At 41.6% G+C, this 19,749-nt stretch overlaps 1 protein-coding gene across 1 annotated transcript in view; it reads right to left on the bottom strand.

The window, feature by feature from the left end:
* LOC126210297 (gamma-interferon-inducible lysosomal thiol reductase-like) overlaps window positions 1-17,317 on the bottom strand; it is a 92,134-nt gene extending 74,817 nt beyond the window's left edge. The window contains exon 1 of the mRNA XM_049939494.1: window positions 17,208-17,317. Coding sequence (XP_049795451.1) covers window positions 17,208-17,264 — 57 coding nt within the window. The 5' untranslated portion in view covers window positions 17,265-17,317. The remainder of the gene's footprint in view (window positions 1-17,207) is intronic.
* Window positions 17,318-19,749: the final 2,432 nt, after the last annotated feature.

The following is a 19,749-nucleotide window of genomic DNA, read 5'->3' on the forward strand; positions in this document are numbered from 1 at the left end:
CTTCCTCACACCGTCCGTAATCTAATAACAAAGTAACAAGAAGCTGATGGTGTTGTCCAGGGTGTAGAAACTGCAGATGCTGTATTTTATAAGACTAGCAAAGAATACTTGGATCAGTGGTGTCAGTTAATTGAAGACTTGGAAGTGTTGGAAAGGGTAGCTTTGACAAAAGTACATACGTGGGAAGAAATACAGAGTGTGACGGATTTGCTGATTGCACAAGGATTTACTAGCAGCGACCAAGATATGGACCTATTCGATGAGTTTTTGTTTACTTCCAACTACGTCACAGATGAAAAAATATCAAGCTGGAACGCTAAAAGTGTTGCTACTGAACACCGCTGGCTGGAGTTGTTCACACACTTTCGTGAGAACAATCTGAACCGCACGAAATTTCGCGTAAGTATTGGATACGTTTTATTTTTGCCTGTCGAAAGAGTCTTCCCCTAATGAATACAATATGGAGAAGTGACAAAACACTATTAAGTGTTGCAGTTTTGAAAGCCATTTTGATTACCACGACTAACATCAACAAATCATGTGATAAGCTCCATTCCTACTTGAAAACTAGAGCCGACATTTTGAAACTGATTTCCTCCGCCAACAAATATAAAACAAATGCATCTGCAGCTGCAACCTAATGTTGATTAATTCAAGTTATATATAATTAATACATTGTTATCACGTCCTTGCTTTTGAATAAATTATAAATAGTATAATAAGTATTTTCCTAAATTCTGCAAGCGACCCATTGACACAAAAAAATAAATGGTCACGTTATGTATGCGTACAGCGAAAATAACAAAAAGCAGCGGATCGTCGTATGTGAATCTCTGCTTGCTCGTCAACAACGTCTACCATTGCTATCCTGTGTCGTTACTGGTCACAGGGATGGCTCAGCCCAAACAAAGCAGGAACTCACCGGACAAAAGCCTGCGTGCATCCACAAAAGATAGCACGTGTTTCTTACTTAGCTGAATTTGTGGCACCTACACCAGAGTGCCAAAGACGTATGCTGCAGCATCAGTTCATCGCACTCCAAACAGTGAAAATCATAGAACAACAAAGCATTGCTTCCGCTCGGGGTGCCTAACAATGGTCTCTTGTAACGCCTTGTTGACCGTTTCTGCAGCGCCCTCGCGCGTTTGCTAAACGAATCGTCCACTGGTTCTTCTCTGCCCCCTTCGGTTAATCCTAACACGAAAGGGACCCATTGTGACGAGCGGTGTTAAAGAATCGGTCAAACGAGAACTTTCTATATGTTTGTCTGCGTGAGAATCATCCGCGGTAAGCACAGAAATATTCGTTCCGTAAATAAAAACCGCTTTTTTCTTGCTGCAATGTATTTTATTTGTTCCAGATGCCTTTCGTCTTTTACTTTAAGGTGTCTTCAGTGGAATCTAGAACGCCGTAGTTTTGCTTTGATATGCGATATTTGCAGAGTATGAAACAGTAATTTTTCACGTCTTGTTTTTTTACGCAAATAAGTGATTACTTACAGTTATTCGTGCTTTTATCTGGAATCTGCGTTTCCTCTCATCTGCTCACATATTGAAGGTCGCACTATGATTTAAATTACGAAATACAAGCACATTTTCACCTTACAAACTTTTTTCTTCACAATTTTCGTGTTCGTAACCGTGAAAATTTGCTTGTGTTTCGTAAGTGAAGTTATAGTCCGACCTCCAGCATGTGAGCAGATGAGAGGAAACGCAGATGCCAACCAAAAACTCGAATAACTGTCAGTCATCACTTATTTGCGTAAAAACGAGACGTGAATATATCTCATATCAAAACAAAACTGTAAGATGACCAAGGAAAAGGCGAAACGCTTCTGTAATAAATAAAATACATTGCCGCAAGGGAAAGGCGGTTTTTATAAACAAAACGATTATCTACGAGTACTTTCCGTGTGAAATGCGCCACAGTTTTCTGGTGTTGCGAGTTTCCAGTATAAACAGTTTAGTTGCAAAACAGCCTTAATGGAGCTTCCAAGTTATCCACATGACCATCCATATACCAAAAGGCATTGCATGTTGGCTGTCTAACGGCAATTGTTGACGCCATCTAAAAATGTAACATTCTGTCAAAATCAACTTATTAAGAAGTATAGTCTTATGCTAAAGGTTTAGCAGAGTACAGAGTCTGTCAAAAGATACGCAACAACTTCAATGTGATACATCATCCTAAATAATTAAGATAGTCACACCAATTTTGGCTTACGTGACAAACTCACGAAGTTTTGTTTGTTTGCGTCCCGGGCTGTCGTAAGTGAACCATAATGACAAAGATCATAGAATGGAGGCTTTCACGGCCGGCATTGTCTTCACTTAAAACTTCCAGGCTGATAGGCCGTCGTCAGTGTATGAAACTCTCCCTGACGTTTCGTTTCCGACTGCGAGAGACATCCTCCGAGGTAAAGCGGCGAACTGCAAAGACAAGTCGAGGAAGCGTTGATTATATAGGCAGTGCAGGGCGCGCCACTGTCCATCACGTGGAGTCTGCTATGAGAATGTCTCTGGTAATGCCAACATTCTGGATTGAAAGCAATCGATCGTCATGCTTCCGATGCAACGCTGACATCCAAATTTTATCCAGTTTAACACCTTCCTCTACCCTGTTAAAATTATTACGGTAATTACCAATCTCGATAGCCTCTCGATACATGCGCGCATAATAATGCGAGGTTTTAGATATAACGCTCGTCTCGCTGTATTTCACGGTTACCTTCCTGGTAAACATGTTCTGCTACGGCAGATTTATCCGTGTGACCCAGGCCGTAATTCCTCTTATGTTCAAAAGACGCGTGTTAACGTTTCTCTCTGTTGTACAACTACAAGGAATTTTATATACCCCCCGGTGTAGCCAAAGGATGTCGTGCATCTTTTGCCGATCTTATTCTTTTATTTTCCTGGTGGGTCTGAAAATAGTTTGCACATCATATTTGCTTAACATTTTCCCAATGCGATCTGTGACCTTACGAATGAACGGAAGAAAATCCTTGTCGTTGGGCGGCTGTTCGTCGTTGCTCCTGATTCTCTGTCTAGAGCAAAGAGTTCGTATCTATCTCCTCCCTAGAATAGCCATTATTCGCGAAAGTCGACTGTAGATGTTCAGTCTCATATTTTAAATAAACTGGTTCATAAATCCATAAACAAGTTAGCCACAGGAGGACAAAGAGGACTGCCCATAGCCACCCCGTGAATCTGTTCATAAAAATCACTATTGTATTGAAAGTAGGTTGTGGTGAGGCAGTGTCGGAACAATGCCACAATATCGGTAGGATATTGTAGCAAGTATTGAGGCAGGTATCTGTCAGCTGCCACAACAGTCCGCTGATGTAATCAGAATGGGAACAGCTAGGATTTTACGTACATGCAAGCCACCTAACAGTAATTTGTCGGAGGCACAAAGAAAGGCGCTGAGGGATATGAACGCAGATAAAAATTTTATTGTTCTTACTGCAGATAAGGGTACTGCCACCGTCATATTGAAGAATGAGGACTGCCATGGAAAGATCAATGATATTTCGGTTCCCTCCAATTATAAAAGATTTCAGAAGGATCCGACTATGAAGATTTTAAAAATGACCAATCGACTGGTGAATGGGTCGTCATTCTCCTCCTCCGACAAGAAGCTGCTTTGCAAAACAGAAGCGTGCCCAACTAGACTCTATGGATTACCCAAAGTGCATAAAGCTGAGGTTCCTTTGAGGCCAATTGTCAGCGCTGTAGGCGGTCCCACCCACAATTTAGCTAGACGCCTTGCCACACTGCTGCAACCTCATGTTGGTAGGACGGACAGTCATATTAAAAATTCAATTCATTTCATTGACAAGATAAAGTAAATGAGCGTGGGCCCGGATGATATCCTCGTTTGTTTTAATATTGTGTCGCTATTTACCATGATTTCGGTAAGCGAAGCTATCTCCTGCAAAAAATAAATAAATAAATAAATAAAAATGCACTATGGGACTTAACGTCTGAGGTCATCAGTCCCCTAGACTTAGAACTACTTAAACCCAACTAACCTAAGGACATCACACACATCCATGCCTGAGGCAGGATTCGGACCTGCGACCGTAGCAGCAGCGCGGTACCGGACTGAAGCGCCTAGAACCGCTCGGCTACAGCGGCCGGCTATCTCCTGCATAGCGGATATTTTCCTACCGATACTGTGGCATTATTCCAACACTGCCTCACCACAACCTACTTCAAATATAATAGTGACTTTTACGAACAGATTAACGGAGTGGGTGTGGGCAGTCCTCTTAGTCCTGCTGTGGCTAACTTGTTTATGGAGACTTTTGAACAACGGGCGTTGCAGACTGCCAGTAAGAGACGCGCCAGATGGTACTGCTACGTCGATGACACTTTCGTAGTATGTACACACGGAGCAGAGAAGTTGGATGCCTTCCTGACACATCTAAACAGCATTAATCCGAAAATCCAATTTACTACGGAGACGGAGAGTAATGGGCAACTGAATTTTCTGGATGTGTCTGTGATTAAACGACGGGAGGAACGTTGGGCCATAACATGAATAGAAAGGCCACATCTCCATAAAGATTCAAACCACCACCCTAGACAAAAAAGAGGTGTAATAAAAACCTTGGTAGACAGGGGGTAAAATATTTGTGAACCTGTTTATTCAAAACGTGAGACTGAACATCTATTGTCGACTTTCGCGAAGAATATTCTAGCGAGGAGATAGATACGAGCACTTAGGCAGAGAATCAGCACCAGCCGCCCAATGGAGAGGTTTCTCTTCCGTTCATTAGTAAGGTCACAGGTCGCATTGGGAAAACGTTAAGCAAATATGGTGTGGAAACTAATTTCAGACCCACCAGGAAAATAAAAAAATATATAAGATCGGCAAAAGATGCACGACATCGTTTGGCTACACCTGGGGGTATATGAAACTCCTTGTAGTTGTACCACAAAGAGAAGCGTTAAAAGAGGAATTACGGCCTGGGTCACACGGATAAATCGGCCGCAGCAGAACATGTTTACCAGGACGGTGATAAAATAAAATTCAGCGAGACGAGCGTTATATATCTAAAACCTCGCATTATTATGCGCGCATGCACAGAGAAGCTATCGAAATTTATAATTACCGTAATAATTTTAACAGGGTAGAGGAAGGTTGGCATTACCAGAGACATTCTCATAGCAGACTCCACGTGATGGACAGTGGCGCCTATATAATTAGCGCTTCCTCGAATTGTCTTTGCAGTTCGGCGCTTTATCACCGAGGATGTCTCCCGCAGTCGGAGACGAAACGTCAGGGGAGAGTTTCATACATTGACGACGGCCTATCAGCCCGGAAGTTTTAAGTGAAGACATAATGACAACGGTTCCGGAAAAGATTCAATGTCTGGAATGGTATATTCAGACCAAATCGGACACGCGGGTTCAAAGGAATTCCAGGCGCGGTACAGGAAGCACACACTCTGGCAGACGACGATACGCAAGTCGTACCGGAGTTTTAAGCTGACAGGGTGCGTCGATGGGGAGCAATGAACTGGGCGATCTGGAAGTAATGAAGCCGGCACAGAACGGATACGGTTGGCTTTTCAACGTTCACTGCAGAAGTCTGTTCGGAGGGCGCCCCTGGAACTGAAAATCCATAGGATGACGGCGCAACAGATGCTTCGGAAACGTTTACAGGTAAATCCATACCAACCGCAACTGTTGAACACATTGAAGCCACACTACCAGCCACAACCTATGCAACTCACTGTGGACGTTGTTCACCGTTTAGAGGAGGATGGACATTTCCTGAACAGCCCGGTATTTCTGATAAAGTAACGTTCTGCATGTGTGGTAACGTAAACGAACACAATGTTCGCATATGTGGCACAACCAGTCCTCATGCTGTGACGGAAAGAGCTACGTGATAGCGCGAAAGTAAATGTCTGGTGGTGTTCGATGCCTGATCGCACTGTGGGAAATTTTTTTTCTGAGGAAACAAACAGTTAATTCTAACAGTTACCTTGATATGCTGGTGTTGTGTGTGTTGCCAGAACTGGCTGACCGTCAAGACACTGTCGTCTTCCACCAGGATGGTGAACTGCCACATCGGACTCAGACTGTGAAATGTTCTAGATGTGTTTTCAGATCGCTGGATTGGTAGGGGCGGTTTAATTCCCTGGCCTTCTAGATCGCCTGGTGTTACACCCAAGGATTTATTTTTAAGGGGTTACGTCAAGGACAAACGCTACCGAACTCCTGTCAATCACATCAATACTTAAATGAACCGAATCGTTGCTCGCATTGCCACAGCTGATGAGGATATGGTGCGCCGAGTCTGGATAGAGCTCCAATACAAACTGGATGTCGTGCGGCCCACCAAAGGCGCACATGTTGAAATTGACTGAATGGCATAAAAACTTTTTTAGATATATGTTGTACAAACCAAACATTATGTGAGTATCTTAACTGGTTTAGACGCTATAACATATTAAAATTGCGCCGTATCTTCTGAGACGCCGCATATTACAGTTAGAAACTGTGACATGTCTTCAAGCAGCGTAACTGACGGCGAGCAAATATCCAACTATACTCATCCAGTATTTGAGAATGACAACTGTCAGTAACTTCCGACAAATTTTATACATAATTTCAAGCCTTTACGAAATTTCTTCTCGCTGACATCACCCGCAAAAGAAGAAAGTTAAAAAGTTTATCGCTTGCTACGTTTTTTGCTGTTCTTGCAGTAAAACTACCGCATAAAGCATAACATTTTAATTAATGACTTCTTTGCTACTAACTCTCTTCGCAAGACATTTCCCGTACAGTGCGTACATGTAGCACAGAATGTATGTGCAAAATTACATCACTGTACGGCACACAATTGAGAAGATATGACATCATAAATACTGAGAAGTGTGAGAAACTAGCTTTTGCTTAAAACAAGGCGCAGACTTTCCTCATCCAGTATTTGGTAATGACATCACTCAGCGATTTCGAACGAAGTTGAAATATAAACTTTTCTTTCTTACACGCTTAAAGTCAAATACTTAACACATTAATACAGTTCTAATAACATGTTCATATTTGTTTTCTACACGGGAGTTTCATTCTTTAACCTTCTGTCGGGCGCTGCGTTTTTCGCAAAGAGATCGAGCGCGATGTATCAAATTGATAATATCACGTATTCACGTGATTATTTATTAAATTTCATTAACAAAACATACAATAAATTAAAAAATATCCTTAAAGAAAGACAAAGAAGACATAAGAGCACAACAGCGATAGAAATATTATTCATTCAGATTTCTTTTCATGAGTGTTGGATTGTGGTAACAAATGATAACATCGCTTTTTTTCACTATCTTCTTTATTACATTTCACTAATTAAACTCATTATAAATGAAAAATATCTTTACAGAAATGCAAAGATGACATAATAGCACAATAACAATGGTAACATTACTTATTCAGTTGTATCATCGTCACTTTTGGACTGCGGTACGATATGAGGAATTTTACCACAGTCAGAACAAAATGGTTCAATGTGCATCAAACAGATTGGCTTTTGACACATTTTGCAACAATATTTTGTCAGGCTTTTCTTTACTGTGCAGGTATTACACCTATTCCTCTTGCTTTCAGTTTTTTTTTTTTTTTTTTTCATTTTCTGCTTTCGTCTTCTGCTTCATTTTCACATGTTGGCCTATAATGTTGTAGCCTCAGTTGAAGATCCCTGTGTACACCTGTGGTGCCTAAACTTCTACGGATCAAGTGAGGTAGAACTAATGCACGAGATAGTTGTTTCAGGAATCATTTTCTTCTGATACAATTCTTATTGCTCCCAGAATAGATTACTTGTGCATTGATTCCACTCATATTGATCACTGCAAAAAATATAACCATGGGCCAACGGTGCACGTTTCTTGCAACATTGTACGAAGAGGTCAACTTATCCGTAGTATCGATTTCACCTTTGACGCTATTTAAAATGTTACAATCGATGGCTTTAGTTTATTTCCAATGTCAGCATCTTCTGAATTATAGTCATGTAAACTTGATGCTAGGATCACATACTCCCCCTTTCTAGGAACATAGGAAACTAGAATACAACCTTTCTTGAAGCCAAAAAGTGAACTGTTGGCAACCCTACCTTTACAGGTAGCATACTCCAGAGGAATCTCACCCTTGTCTTTCTTCATAGTTCCAACAAAGGAACATTTTTCCTTCGTAACTCTTCTATCAAGCCAATACTAGTAAACCAGTTGTCTCCAGTCACATTTCGACCTGACTGAACAGAAAAACATCGGAAGGTTTATTGATTACGTGATGTAATCTTTCTGGTTGCAACCCAGCGTATATTTCCAAATTATATGGGTAAAATACTTGGGAATCCTCAAGAGCATATAGCTTAATCCCATATTTGTTTGGTTTACCAGGTATATATTGGCGAAAACTGCACCTTCTACAGAATCCTTCCAGTTTCTCATATACTGTAAGATGTTCTCCGAGGGTATAGGATTTCCCGAATCGCTGTTATCTTGTCTAATCGTCTCCTTTCATCGCGAGTTGCACGACTGTCAAATCACCACATAGTGAATCTGAAACGTTTTGTGGTCATTACGAGGCGAAATTTCTCCATGCCTCCCCATCAGCTCCCCACAGATCCTTCGTCTGTTACTTTTGTTTACTCCAGCTAAAAATGAGAGACCAATGAAAGCTTTCAATTTAATAATGTCTATTTGCTTTACGTCTCTCTCACATTGGGATGAAGGTTTGACGCTCTCAATATACTGATTTGTACACAACATTATAATAGACGAAATTTCGTCATCTGTGAGGCAATTACAGAATTCCAAAGGCTTTCTCGCTGCTTTTGCCACACCTGTTGGTCCAGGTAACTTCCGAATAATATTGAGAGCCCTACGAAACGGCATGAAAATCATAAAACGAACGTCGTCCGAAGATGCCGAAATTTAAGTGAACGGGCAACGCGTTAGTGCAGTGTTGACAGAACTGAACTCCACGTTGTAAACCATTCGTCTGCAGTGCTAGCAGACATTGTGTATCGCAGGGTGTGACTTCACTCCAGCATTACTTTTCACATACTTTTCTTCCAAACGAGGGTTTCACGGGCAAGCTGACGGGTGGTTACTGACGAATCTTCTCCCACACGATGCAACACCGTCTCATCAAACTCTACTGTGCGAACAATTCTTTGAAGAGAGTACTGGCCAGCTATCCGTGGCTTAAACGAGTCGGTGTCTCGGAAGTTTCTGCTCACAGTGACGAAAGAGATGGAGTGCCACAGAGACGCAGTACCACATTGCCGTGGCAGTGAAGCAAAATGGGCAAGAGTCTGCCACATTTTATGCCGTCAAAAGAGTCTCACACAGTCTATTTAGTGACATTCAAAATGAGAAGGCGTGGTCTAGAAAACTCAGTTTAGGACCAGTCTTCACGTAGTTTAATACACCCATTACTGAACATAAGACGATCCGATGCAGAAATATTCCAACATCAGTTGGATATACATGTTACCTACAAATTTCGAAGAACTGATTTAAGAGATGAAGTCCTAGAAAAAGTTGCTTTGTCATAAATTGTACGTAGCTTATTGTTAAATGTGAAATAAATAAACGGAAACTCCGACTCATGGATCAGGTACATTACGACGTACACACCCAGCCAGTAAAACATACGGCTAAGTTGTTATCAAATTAATACTTGAAATGCTACATGCATAACCTACCTTTCTCCTGACTTAGTTTATCATCCGGCCATTATACAGCTCCAAAGTTTGCAAAAAGACTACGTATGTACAAAACGATAGCATGGGTGTTTCACAGAGTAATATCCACTGTTTATTTTGTACACAAATGGTTCCTGTAGTAATTTGAAGTTATAATTCAGGGCAAGTAAGTATCTAATCACAGAAAATTACAGAAATTTCTCTCTGCGATCCATATTTTCTTATGTGAAAGCTTAAAACTTCTAGAAAGCAATGAAAGGAATTATTTGAGTAACACATATTGCAACAGTAAAAAAACTGAATCAGTAGTTTATAATACTCGACAAAAAAGACGTAATTCACCATACCTTCTACCCAGCAACTAAGTTTTCTGTCACATCAAAAACTTACTATCTTATGCTCCTGTGGTTTCGGACAGATTACAAAGTAGATGCAAGACTTTGTCATAATTTCCTGTCGTCATTAAATTCTCGGAATATCAAATAGATAAAACAAGGTTTATTACAGAAGTAAACAAATATATCGATGTAAACAAAATACTGTATAGTTACAGAACACAATTATGTAAAAACTGAATAATGTTCCACAGCCTCTCTACGTATGGTCTAATTTCTCCCCATTCGGATGCTGGCTGCTGCGAAACTTCTCTTTACGTTCAGTCTTCTGCTTGCTGCTGCACCCTGTTCATTAAATGCATGTCTGCAAGTTCGTGTAACAGCTAATGCTCCCTATCGCACTACAGAACGCAGTCATAAACAGCTGCGTGCATTCGTCAGAGGCGACTGTGTATTGTTTTTCGAGGTGGTGTCACCAAAGTCGATGCGTCATGCAGCTGTCAAGTCACTTGCTTTCCTCAACTGACTTTTCCTGTTTCCTGCAGTACCCTGAACGAGACATGACGTAAGAGGACCAATTACGTAGAGAAGAACACATTACTTGTCGTGATAAGGAAAGTGGCAGTCGGAAACGTTCTGAGTGTCAAATCTCACATTTATCAGGAGAATAAAAAAAACACAGTGTATGCCTTTTTCTACATTACTGAGTTCCATCGAAAAAAAATTGAGGAGATAGCACAGAATTATGCTGTCCACCTCATCACTATAAAAAATGAGAGAAATTAGAAAATAAATAATTTATTCAGAACGTTGTAAGTGGCATACAAGGAAACTGATTGGCTCTAAACGCCAATGAGAAAGTTTTTGTTACAACTGTTATTAAAACAGAGGCAGTATGTTTTCAGCTAATACAAGCACGGAAATATCCGCACAGCACAAATATTTTAACTATAGTAGATCTTTGCCAACAAAAGTATGTCTCATTTCTTTTACATTTTTATGGGAGAGTAACTAAATTAAATCATGAAAAAAATCTTTCAATATTTTCTTCTGTTTCTTACGCAACTCCGTTCTTGGGATGAGGCGTTGCGAACTTTACTGTAAAACTGTGTGCTGTTTAGCAACTGATAAACATGGTTGATCTTTCAGAAGAAGTACGTCATGGTATACATCTGCCACGATCTTTCCTCTGTTGAATACATTGACTTTTTTCATAGCTGTGTTTCAGAGGGAGAATTTACAATAGCCGGCCGGCAGGTGTGGCCGCGCGGTTCTATACGCTTCAGTCTGGAACCGCGTGACCGCTACGGTCGCAGGTTCGAATCCTGCCTCGGGCATGGATGTGTGTGTTGTCCTTAGGTTAGTTAGGTTTAAGTAGTTCTAAGTTCTAGGGGACTGATGACCACAGATGTTAAGTCCCATAGTGCTCAGAGCCATTTATAACAGCAATTTGAGATGAATGAGAATGAGACACTTTGATCACACTGCATTTGGACTACTTAAAAGCCCGCATTGACAACAATGTTTCAGTAGCATCTTTAAAATCAAAGAAGTCACTTGCATCCATTGGAATTAACTGGAACGGGTTCATAGCTTTAGACGACGGAACCTAAGGCTTGGCACAAAGATCATACACCTAATAGTAATGGAAGTTTGAAATATTTTCCTCTACGATTTGACACTTGGAAGAAGTCTAGAAGTGGAAACGCGTCTTTGGAAAAAAATGAAGACGAACTCTAGTATCCGATTCCACCCATCGGCTTTAAACAACGACCTCATACTTAAGCCAAACTTGCTACATAGAGGCGACGTCTGCAGACAACGAGGCTTATTGGAAAACAAAGGAATTTGTCACAGAAAAAAGGTTATACACATACATACGACAAAATACCGCCGCAGTTCACGCGTTTTGTTACATGGCGCCGAGTTATATCTCAAAGAAACTGAGGTATCGTAAAAGAAAAAAAATGAAACATACATGCTTGAAATCAATTATCATATTTTACGCGAGTAAGTGAAAGAACCACAGGCGATCTTTAAAGTACACTACAATATCACGCTTAGTAAAATCGATATACCAAGGATTGCAGTTATTCTTAGTAATAAGTACTGATTCTTAAGGGGCTAAGCGTGAAAGTGAAGATTTTAGGCGGGAACAAAATAAAATTTGACGCAGTAACAGCAAAATGAAATAAATAGTAATGAAAGGAAACATAAGAAGGACATATGCAGAAAATAAGGAAAAAGCAACACAGAATTCGTGAAAGAAAATGCACTAGACAAGTATCGAAAGTTCACGAGTAAATACCAGATATTGCACACGGTAATTAGAATTGAGCTCTGTACCTCAGTTCTAGTTATTGGTTCCAAAATTCATAATTTTTATCTTTTTTCCAGTATTGTGTGCAGTTCTTTATCACAGGATTTCTATTTTTGGTTTTGGTTTTGCTTTCTGCACTACAGCGATAAACAAGAAATCTTCGAACTGGTTCCAAGGTTTGTTATTTATCACGTTTTTGCAGCAGTAGAGGAAGCGTTACAATACAATTACGAAATTAATAAGTTAATGAACATAACACAATGAAGGAACTTGGAATTGAAAATCAGAGCTATATCACATATTAAAATTCCAAAACAATGCACAGTAGGTTTGTGCAGTGGTTTGTTGAAGCATTTACATTTTTGCTTTTGCTCTCTGCTCTAGTTTGAGAAATAAAAAATATATTCAGCGTTTTTTGCAGTAGATACATACAATTCTTTATTATACAATTTCTATTTCTCTGCCGATTTCTGTACTATTGCCACAAATAACGGACCTTGGAATCTGTGACTAGAATTTACGTGTACAGGGTGCTCTAAAATTCCCCTTACGAACTTCCAAGACTTGTAGAGGTCAGTGAGTAGATAATATTCTGAACTGGAACCTATGTCCGGAAACGTATCGTTTCCGTGCTACAACCATTTGAAAACATGTTGGTGACGCAACCACATTTACAAGTAATTTATTAGGCGCGCCTCAGTGCGTCACTTGTTTTACAATTCCACTCACTAACAAACAAAGAAACAAAAATGAAACTTAATCAGTTTCCACAAACACTGTTGTTTCCAGTTAAAAGGTTTTTGTGCTTTACAAAGGAGGGTGAGCATTGTGATCTACTACGAGTAAGGTTCGACGCAGCTATCACCAAGTTCGGTGCACGAATTGTACCTACAAATGACGCTGTGGTACACACGCTCTGCCACACCCGGTGCGTCTGCAGTGCGCGCTGCACCGACCACAACTCGTGCCCCTGGATCTTCTTCTGTCTCTACAGGAGTCTCCAAACCAAATCCTGCATCCTGCCGCAGAGGAGAAAGTCCAGTGCAGTCAAATCCGGTGATCGCCGAGGCCACACGATTGGACCACTTCGGCCCATCCATCTGTGTCCGAATCTTTGTTCCATATGTTCCCAAACATGACATGAAAAACGAGCGGATGCGCCGGCATGCTGAAATCACGTATCTTGACGGATATTGAATGCCACAGCACCGAGAGACACGCCGGACACTTGCTGTAGGAATGTCAAGCAGACGCGGCTCGAGAGCTTGGGTGGAAGCTTGAGTGGTTCTATAACATTCCCATCCAGAATACCTGCCCACACATCGATACCAAACCCGTCTTGGAATCCACGGACAAGCGTGGCATGTGGGTTTTCGTCTGCCCAAACGTGGCTGTTTTGAGAATTGAGAACACAATCGCTAGTAAATTTACATTCATCTACGAAGAGAATGCGCTCGGATATGCTAGGGTGTCATTGATGCAGCGACGCAGAAACTGCGTACAGAACTCAAACGAATGGTGCAAAATCGGCTGGCATCAGTAACTGTACCCTTTCGAGGCGGTATGGATGTAGTTGTTGGTCTTGCAGAACATACTAGACAGTGCTGGGACCAACATCGATTACGTGCGCAATTACTCGAGTGCTCTTCACGGGTTCTCTTCAACGTGACGCAGTACGGCCCCTTCCGATTCGGGTGGGCGGCGTCTCTTTGGAGCACCATAGCCACGCATGGTTACCGCGCAGGAGCCCATTTCTCGAAGCTGTTGCGTAACTGTGGCGAAAAGCGTATGCGATGGAGTCGAACGTTTTGGGTAACGATCTTGATAAAGGCGACGAGCAGCTATTGCATTACCGCGAGCTTTGCCATACATAAGTATCGTGTCGGTGTATTCTGCAAACATGTACTCTACCGTGTTGCTCTAACACTCAGACACCTGAGTGAGGCTCGAACCAGGTGAGAGAGGCAGGACAGACGTCAAATGACATCGGCCGATCTGATGTAAGCACCCCTCCACCAAGGCAACCCTGTTGCATACCTAACTAGCAACCAAGTTTTCAAACGGCTGCAGCAAGGCAACGGTTCGTTCCCGTCCTAGAAACTTGGAAGTGGAATTTTAGAGCACCCTGTATATATCAATTCTAGTTACCTACTTCATGGTCCATTGTTTTTCACGTTTTGGCTGTAGGTGTGTGCAATGGTTTGTTACAATATTTGTATTTCTGGTGCCACTTTTCGTACTACTCAGTTGGTGCATAGTGTGCGTTCTCTAAGTATTGTCATGCACCGTCTCAATGTAACCGTCGATTTCACGTTCCATTATTTCTGGTGATTTTTACTGGCTTTGAATTGTTTCGTTAGCGATTTAACTCTTTCGTATCACTCTCTATGCTACTCCAAAAACGCGAAAATAACAAACGTTGGAATCGACAACTACAGATGACCCATGTAGCTTAAGTGCAGGGACGAGAATCAACAAAATCTACATCTACATCTACAGCCATACTCCGCAAGCCACCTGACGGTTTGTGGCGGGGGGTACCTTGAGTACCCGTGTCGGTTCTCCCTTCTATTCCAGTCTCGTATTGTTCGTGGAAAGAAAGATTGTCGGTATGCCTCTGTGTGGGCTCTAATCTCTCTGATTTTATCCTCATGGTCTCTTCGCGAGATATACGTAGGAGGGAGCAATATACTGTTTGACTCCTCGGTGAAGGTATGTTCTCGAAACTTCAACAAAAGCCCGTACCGAGCTACTGAGCGTCTCTCATGCAGAGTCTTCCACTGGAGTTTATCTATCATCTCCGAAACGTTTTCCCGATTACTAAATGATGCTGTAACGAAGCGCGCTGCTCTCCGTTGGATCTTCTCTATCTCTTCTATCAACCCTATCTGGTACGGATCCCACACCAGTGAGCAGTATTCAAGCAGTGGGCGAACAAGCGTACTGTAACCTAGTTCCTCTGTTTTGGGACTGCATTTACTTAGGATTCTTCCAATGGATCTCAGTATGGCATCTGCTTTACCGACGATTAATTTTATGTGGTCATTCCATTTTAAATCACTCCTAATGCGTACTCCCAGATAATTTATGGAATTAACTGCTTCCAGTTGCTGAGCTGCTATATTGTAGCTAAATGATAAAGGATCTTTCTTTCTATGTAATCGCAGCACATTACACTTGCCTACAATGAGATTCAATTGCCATTCCCTGCACCATGCGTCAATTCGTTGCAGATCCTCCTACATTTCAGTACAATTTTCCATTGTTACAACCTCTCGATATACTACAGCATCACCCGCAAAAAGCCTCAGTGAACTTCCGATGTTATCCACTAGGTCATTTATATATATTGTGAGTAGCAACGGTCCTACGACATTCTCATGCGGCACACCTGAAATCACTCTTACTTCAGAAGACTTCTCTCCATTGAGAATATCATACTGCGTTCTGTTATCTAGGAACTCTTCAATCCAATCACACAATTGGTCTGATAGTCCATATGCTCTTACTTTGTACATTAAACGACTGTGGGGGAACTGTATCAAACGCCTTGCGGAAGTCAAGAAACACGGCATCTACCTGGGATCCCGTGTTTATGGCCCTCTGAGTCTCGTGGAGGAATAGCGCGAGCTGTGTTTCACACGATCGTATTTTTCGAAACCCATGCAGATTCCTACAGAGTAGATTTCTAGACTCCAGAAAAGTCATTATACTCGAACATAATACGTGTTCCAAAATTCTACAACTGATCGATGTTAGAGATATAGGTCTATAGTTCTGCACATCTGTTCGACGTCCCTTCTCAAAAACGGGGATGACCTGTGCCCTTTTCCAATCTTTTGGAACGCTACGGTCTTCTAGAGACCTACGGTACACCGCTGCAAGAAGGGGGGCAAGTTCCTTCGCGTACTCTGTGTAAAATCGAACTGGTGTCCCATCAGGTCCAGCGACCTTTCCTCTTTTGAGCGATTTTAATTGTTTTTCTGTCCCTCTGTCATCTACCATTTTGTCATCTATGCGACAATTAAGAGAAGGAACTACGGTCCTCAAAGTAAGAAGAATACACACATAACGAAAAGTCACCAAAAATAACGAACCGTGGGATGGGGAACTACAATCGACCTACACAGCTGTCTTCTTAGGTTCCTATCCCACCTCATCGTTGGAAATCGTGCCACATTCGAAAAGAAAAAAGAAATATTTGTGAGAACATAGATTACGATTGTAGATCGTTGCGCTCGGAGGTATGTAAGCTGTTCTCTTAGGTTCCTGTCAACTTCACCTTCGAAAATTATGCGCATTTGGAAGTAAGTAGCCAAATATTTTTTAGGACGAAGATTATAAATACGATTGTTAATCGTTACGGTCGGAGCAAATTAAGCTGTCCTCTCAGATTCGTGCCTAACCGCTGTCACGGAAATAGCGAGACGTATCTGTAATAAACAACACAATATCCGCCAGTTACTAACACAACCACAGATAGCATTTAATAAGAGGCCACTTACATCCTTCGCATCGGAAAATTATCTTACACAGGACGTCAGTGGTCAAAGCTGAAGGTTGGGATCGGACACTAGAATTGTATGTCTGAAACATTTTCTCTACGGTTTGACGCTTTTAGAGCAAATCCAGAACTGGAAAGCCGTTTAGAGCATTTCCACTCTCCGTAAGCTTCTGTGCAAAGAATTAAATCGTAGTAGTTGTAGCAGTGGCGCAGAGCGCCACTGTGCTAGATTCCGAAGTGGTACACGACGGTACGGAAAGAGCCGGTCAGCCGCCTCCATTCTGGGACAGAAGCAGCAGCTGCAGCGGAAGCAACTCAGGCCTACCTGGGCGCTGAGCAGCCGCACCAGACACGCGGAAACCAGCAGGCAGGGAGCCAACATGGCGGCTCCGGCTTCTGCAACCCGGCCGTAGGAGACACTGGCGCAGCCTGTGTGGCCCCGCTCGCCGCCTTGTGTGTGTTTACATCATCTCAGTGACCCGGGCCTGCGATAACGCGCCAAGCAGCCGGCACTGGCTCCTCTCGCGTCCGTCGGCCGTCGTAATTTAATATATTATTATTATTATTTTGATTGTTGCCGACTTACGTGGTGGGCCTTAATAAAAATGATATTTCATTCAATTTTGATTTACGATTAAATGTTTTCCTGAAGTTCTCCTTTTTAACAATATTAATCTCAAATTATTTGTTACGTCAATGAACGTTAGACTCACTGAATCTTAAAACATGAGCATATAAGCTGAACAATGTAATAAACTTTTCATATTAATTTCCTCGGCTAGTCAGCTCACTTTAAAGCAAAAGAACTTTAGTTGTTAATTACAATTGCGGCCCACAGACCCGCGAGAATTTTTTTTCTTACCTCCGTTAACCATTGCATTGTAGTCGGAATCCTGGCTCTGGCTCTCGGCTGTGGTACTGAAAATAAGAACTTTAAAGCTACGTATTTTCTGCAACGTCGGGCGGCTGTGGAGGAAAATGAATATTATGTTAATAGCGGGCGAGTTTTTCGCTTCCGCTAAATTTTTATAAACTAACATCGCCACGTAATGGCGTCGTTGGCTGCATCGGCCGCTGCGATTGTTGAACTGTAAATTACTTGAATGCAGGTTAATTCAAGGAAGGCGGACATGAAATCGGATCACCTCACCACAAATTAAAAGTGCACAATAATATTAAATCAATATATTATCTGCTTAATTCATACAAATATGCTTACATTTGCCAGCACTCGCAAGATGTCCGTCTACACGCAATCAAGACAAGAGAAGAAGTGAAGACGACTGAAAAATTAACAAAAGAGCGTATCTTTTCGTCTCTCTAGATCATTTTGTTATATTTCTTTGCCCTCGAAACTCACACAGAGAAATGATAAAAATACATATTATTCAATTTTTAAATGTCTCTTCTTTATAAATACTGTTTTTTTTCAATATTTTCGTATTATTTCACTGGGGACGCTATACTCCGAAAGGAGCGATTTTTCCGTAGCCTCAGCTACCGCGCTATTTCAGCTAGTGGTCCTTTCCGGGGATGTTTGCCTACATCTACAGCTACATCATACTCCACACGCCACCTACTGGTGTGTGGCGGAGGGTACTTATTGTGCCACTAACTGAGCGCTCCGACTATGTTCCACTCACGAATGGCACGTTTAGAAGAATGACTGCCGGAAAGCTTCGCTATTGGCTCTAATTCCTCGAATTTTCTCCACATGGTTACTACGTGAGACTCGGCTCAAATGGCTCTGAGCACTATGGGACTCAACTGCTGTGGTCATAAGTCCCCTAGAACTTAGAACTACTTAAACCTAACTAACCTAAGGACAGCACACAACACCCAGCCATCACGAGGCAGAGAAAATCCCTGACCCCGCCGGGAATCGAACCCGGGAACCCGGGCGTGGGAAGCGAGAACGCTACCGCACAACCACGAGATGCGGGCCGCGTGAGACTTGTATGGGGTGAAGCACAAGCTCTGTAACGCCGCTTCCTTTGGACGAAAAATGAAGAATATAAAAATATTACCCAAAGCCCAAAAGTCCCAAAAATCAAGTTCCAAATTTCATTAAAAAAAGAAAAAAAAACAAAGCCCCTTTTGGAGTAATGTTGCTTGAATAGTAGCACGTAGATAGAAAAGAAATTCAGTACCAAGTAGCTTAGTGATTTGAACAAGAATGAAATAAAGAAGATAGAATCCGATTAGCTTCAAAATAAAATCATAGTAGATCGGAAAGTACCGTAATTAGAAATCACGGAGTAGAACGAACGATCTCAAAAAATACTCCTCATGAGTACTCTTTGAGAATCGTGTGTAATACCTAAGAAAGAGCCATGCACTGTTACTGTGTTACGAGAGTTTGCCGGAGCAAGTCGTACATCAGCGTGTGCTCGTATACGTGGGCGCGAAGAGACTGTATTTTGAACGCTAAAGATTTGCGAACTACAACGACGCACTGAACTTGTAAGAAGTAAATCAGTAACTTCAAATAGGATATCACGTAGAATACAGACAGTGAAAGATCCGAAATTGTCTTAAATTGAATATTTTCAGTAAAAGACTGGACATTACCAAAAGTTAGAAACAATTAATGATAGACCAATATAGAGACTAAACTTTGAAACCGAATTGTGAGAAAAGAATTAACTTTCGTAAAATTAGTTAATGGACTCTGGAACTTGCACAGTATCTTGGACTGAAGTATACGTCATTAATTCCACCCAGATAGGAAAAGCTACTTCCTTACGGCAATATTAGGATGTGAAAATAGTGCAACAAACCAACATTCAGTGTTATTACTGCGTTAATAACTTCTTTCAGTCCATTCAATATTGTGTATTCAATAAATAATTATCTGTGCGACGACA

Source organism: Schistocerca nitens, chromosome 10 (assembly GCF_023898315.1).
Source record: "Schistocerca nitens isolate TAMUIC-IGC-003100 chromosome 10, iqSchNite1.1, whole genome shotgun sequence".
NCBI lineage: Eukaryota > Metazoa > Arthropoda > Insecta > Orthoptera > Acrididae > Schistocerca > Schistocerca nitens.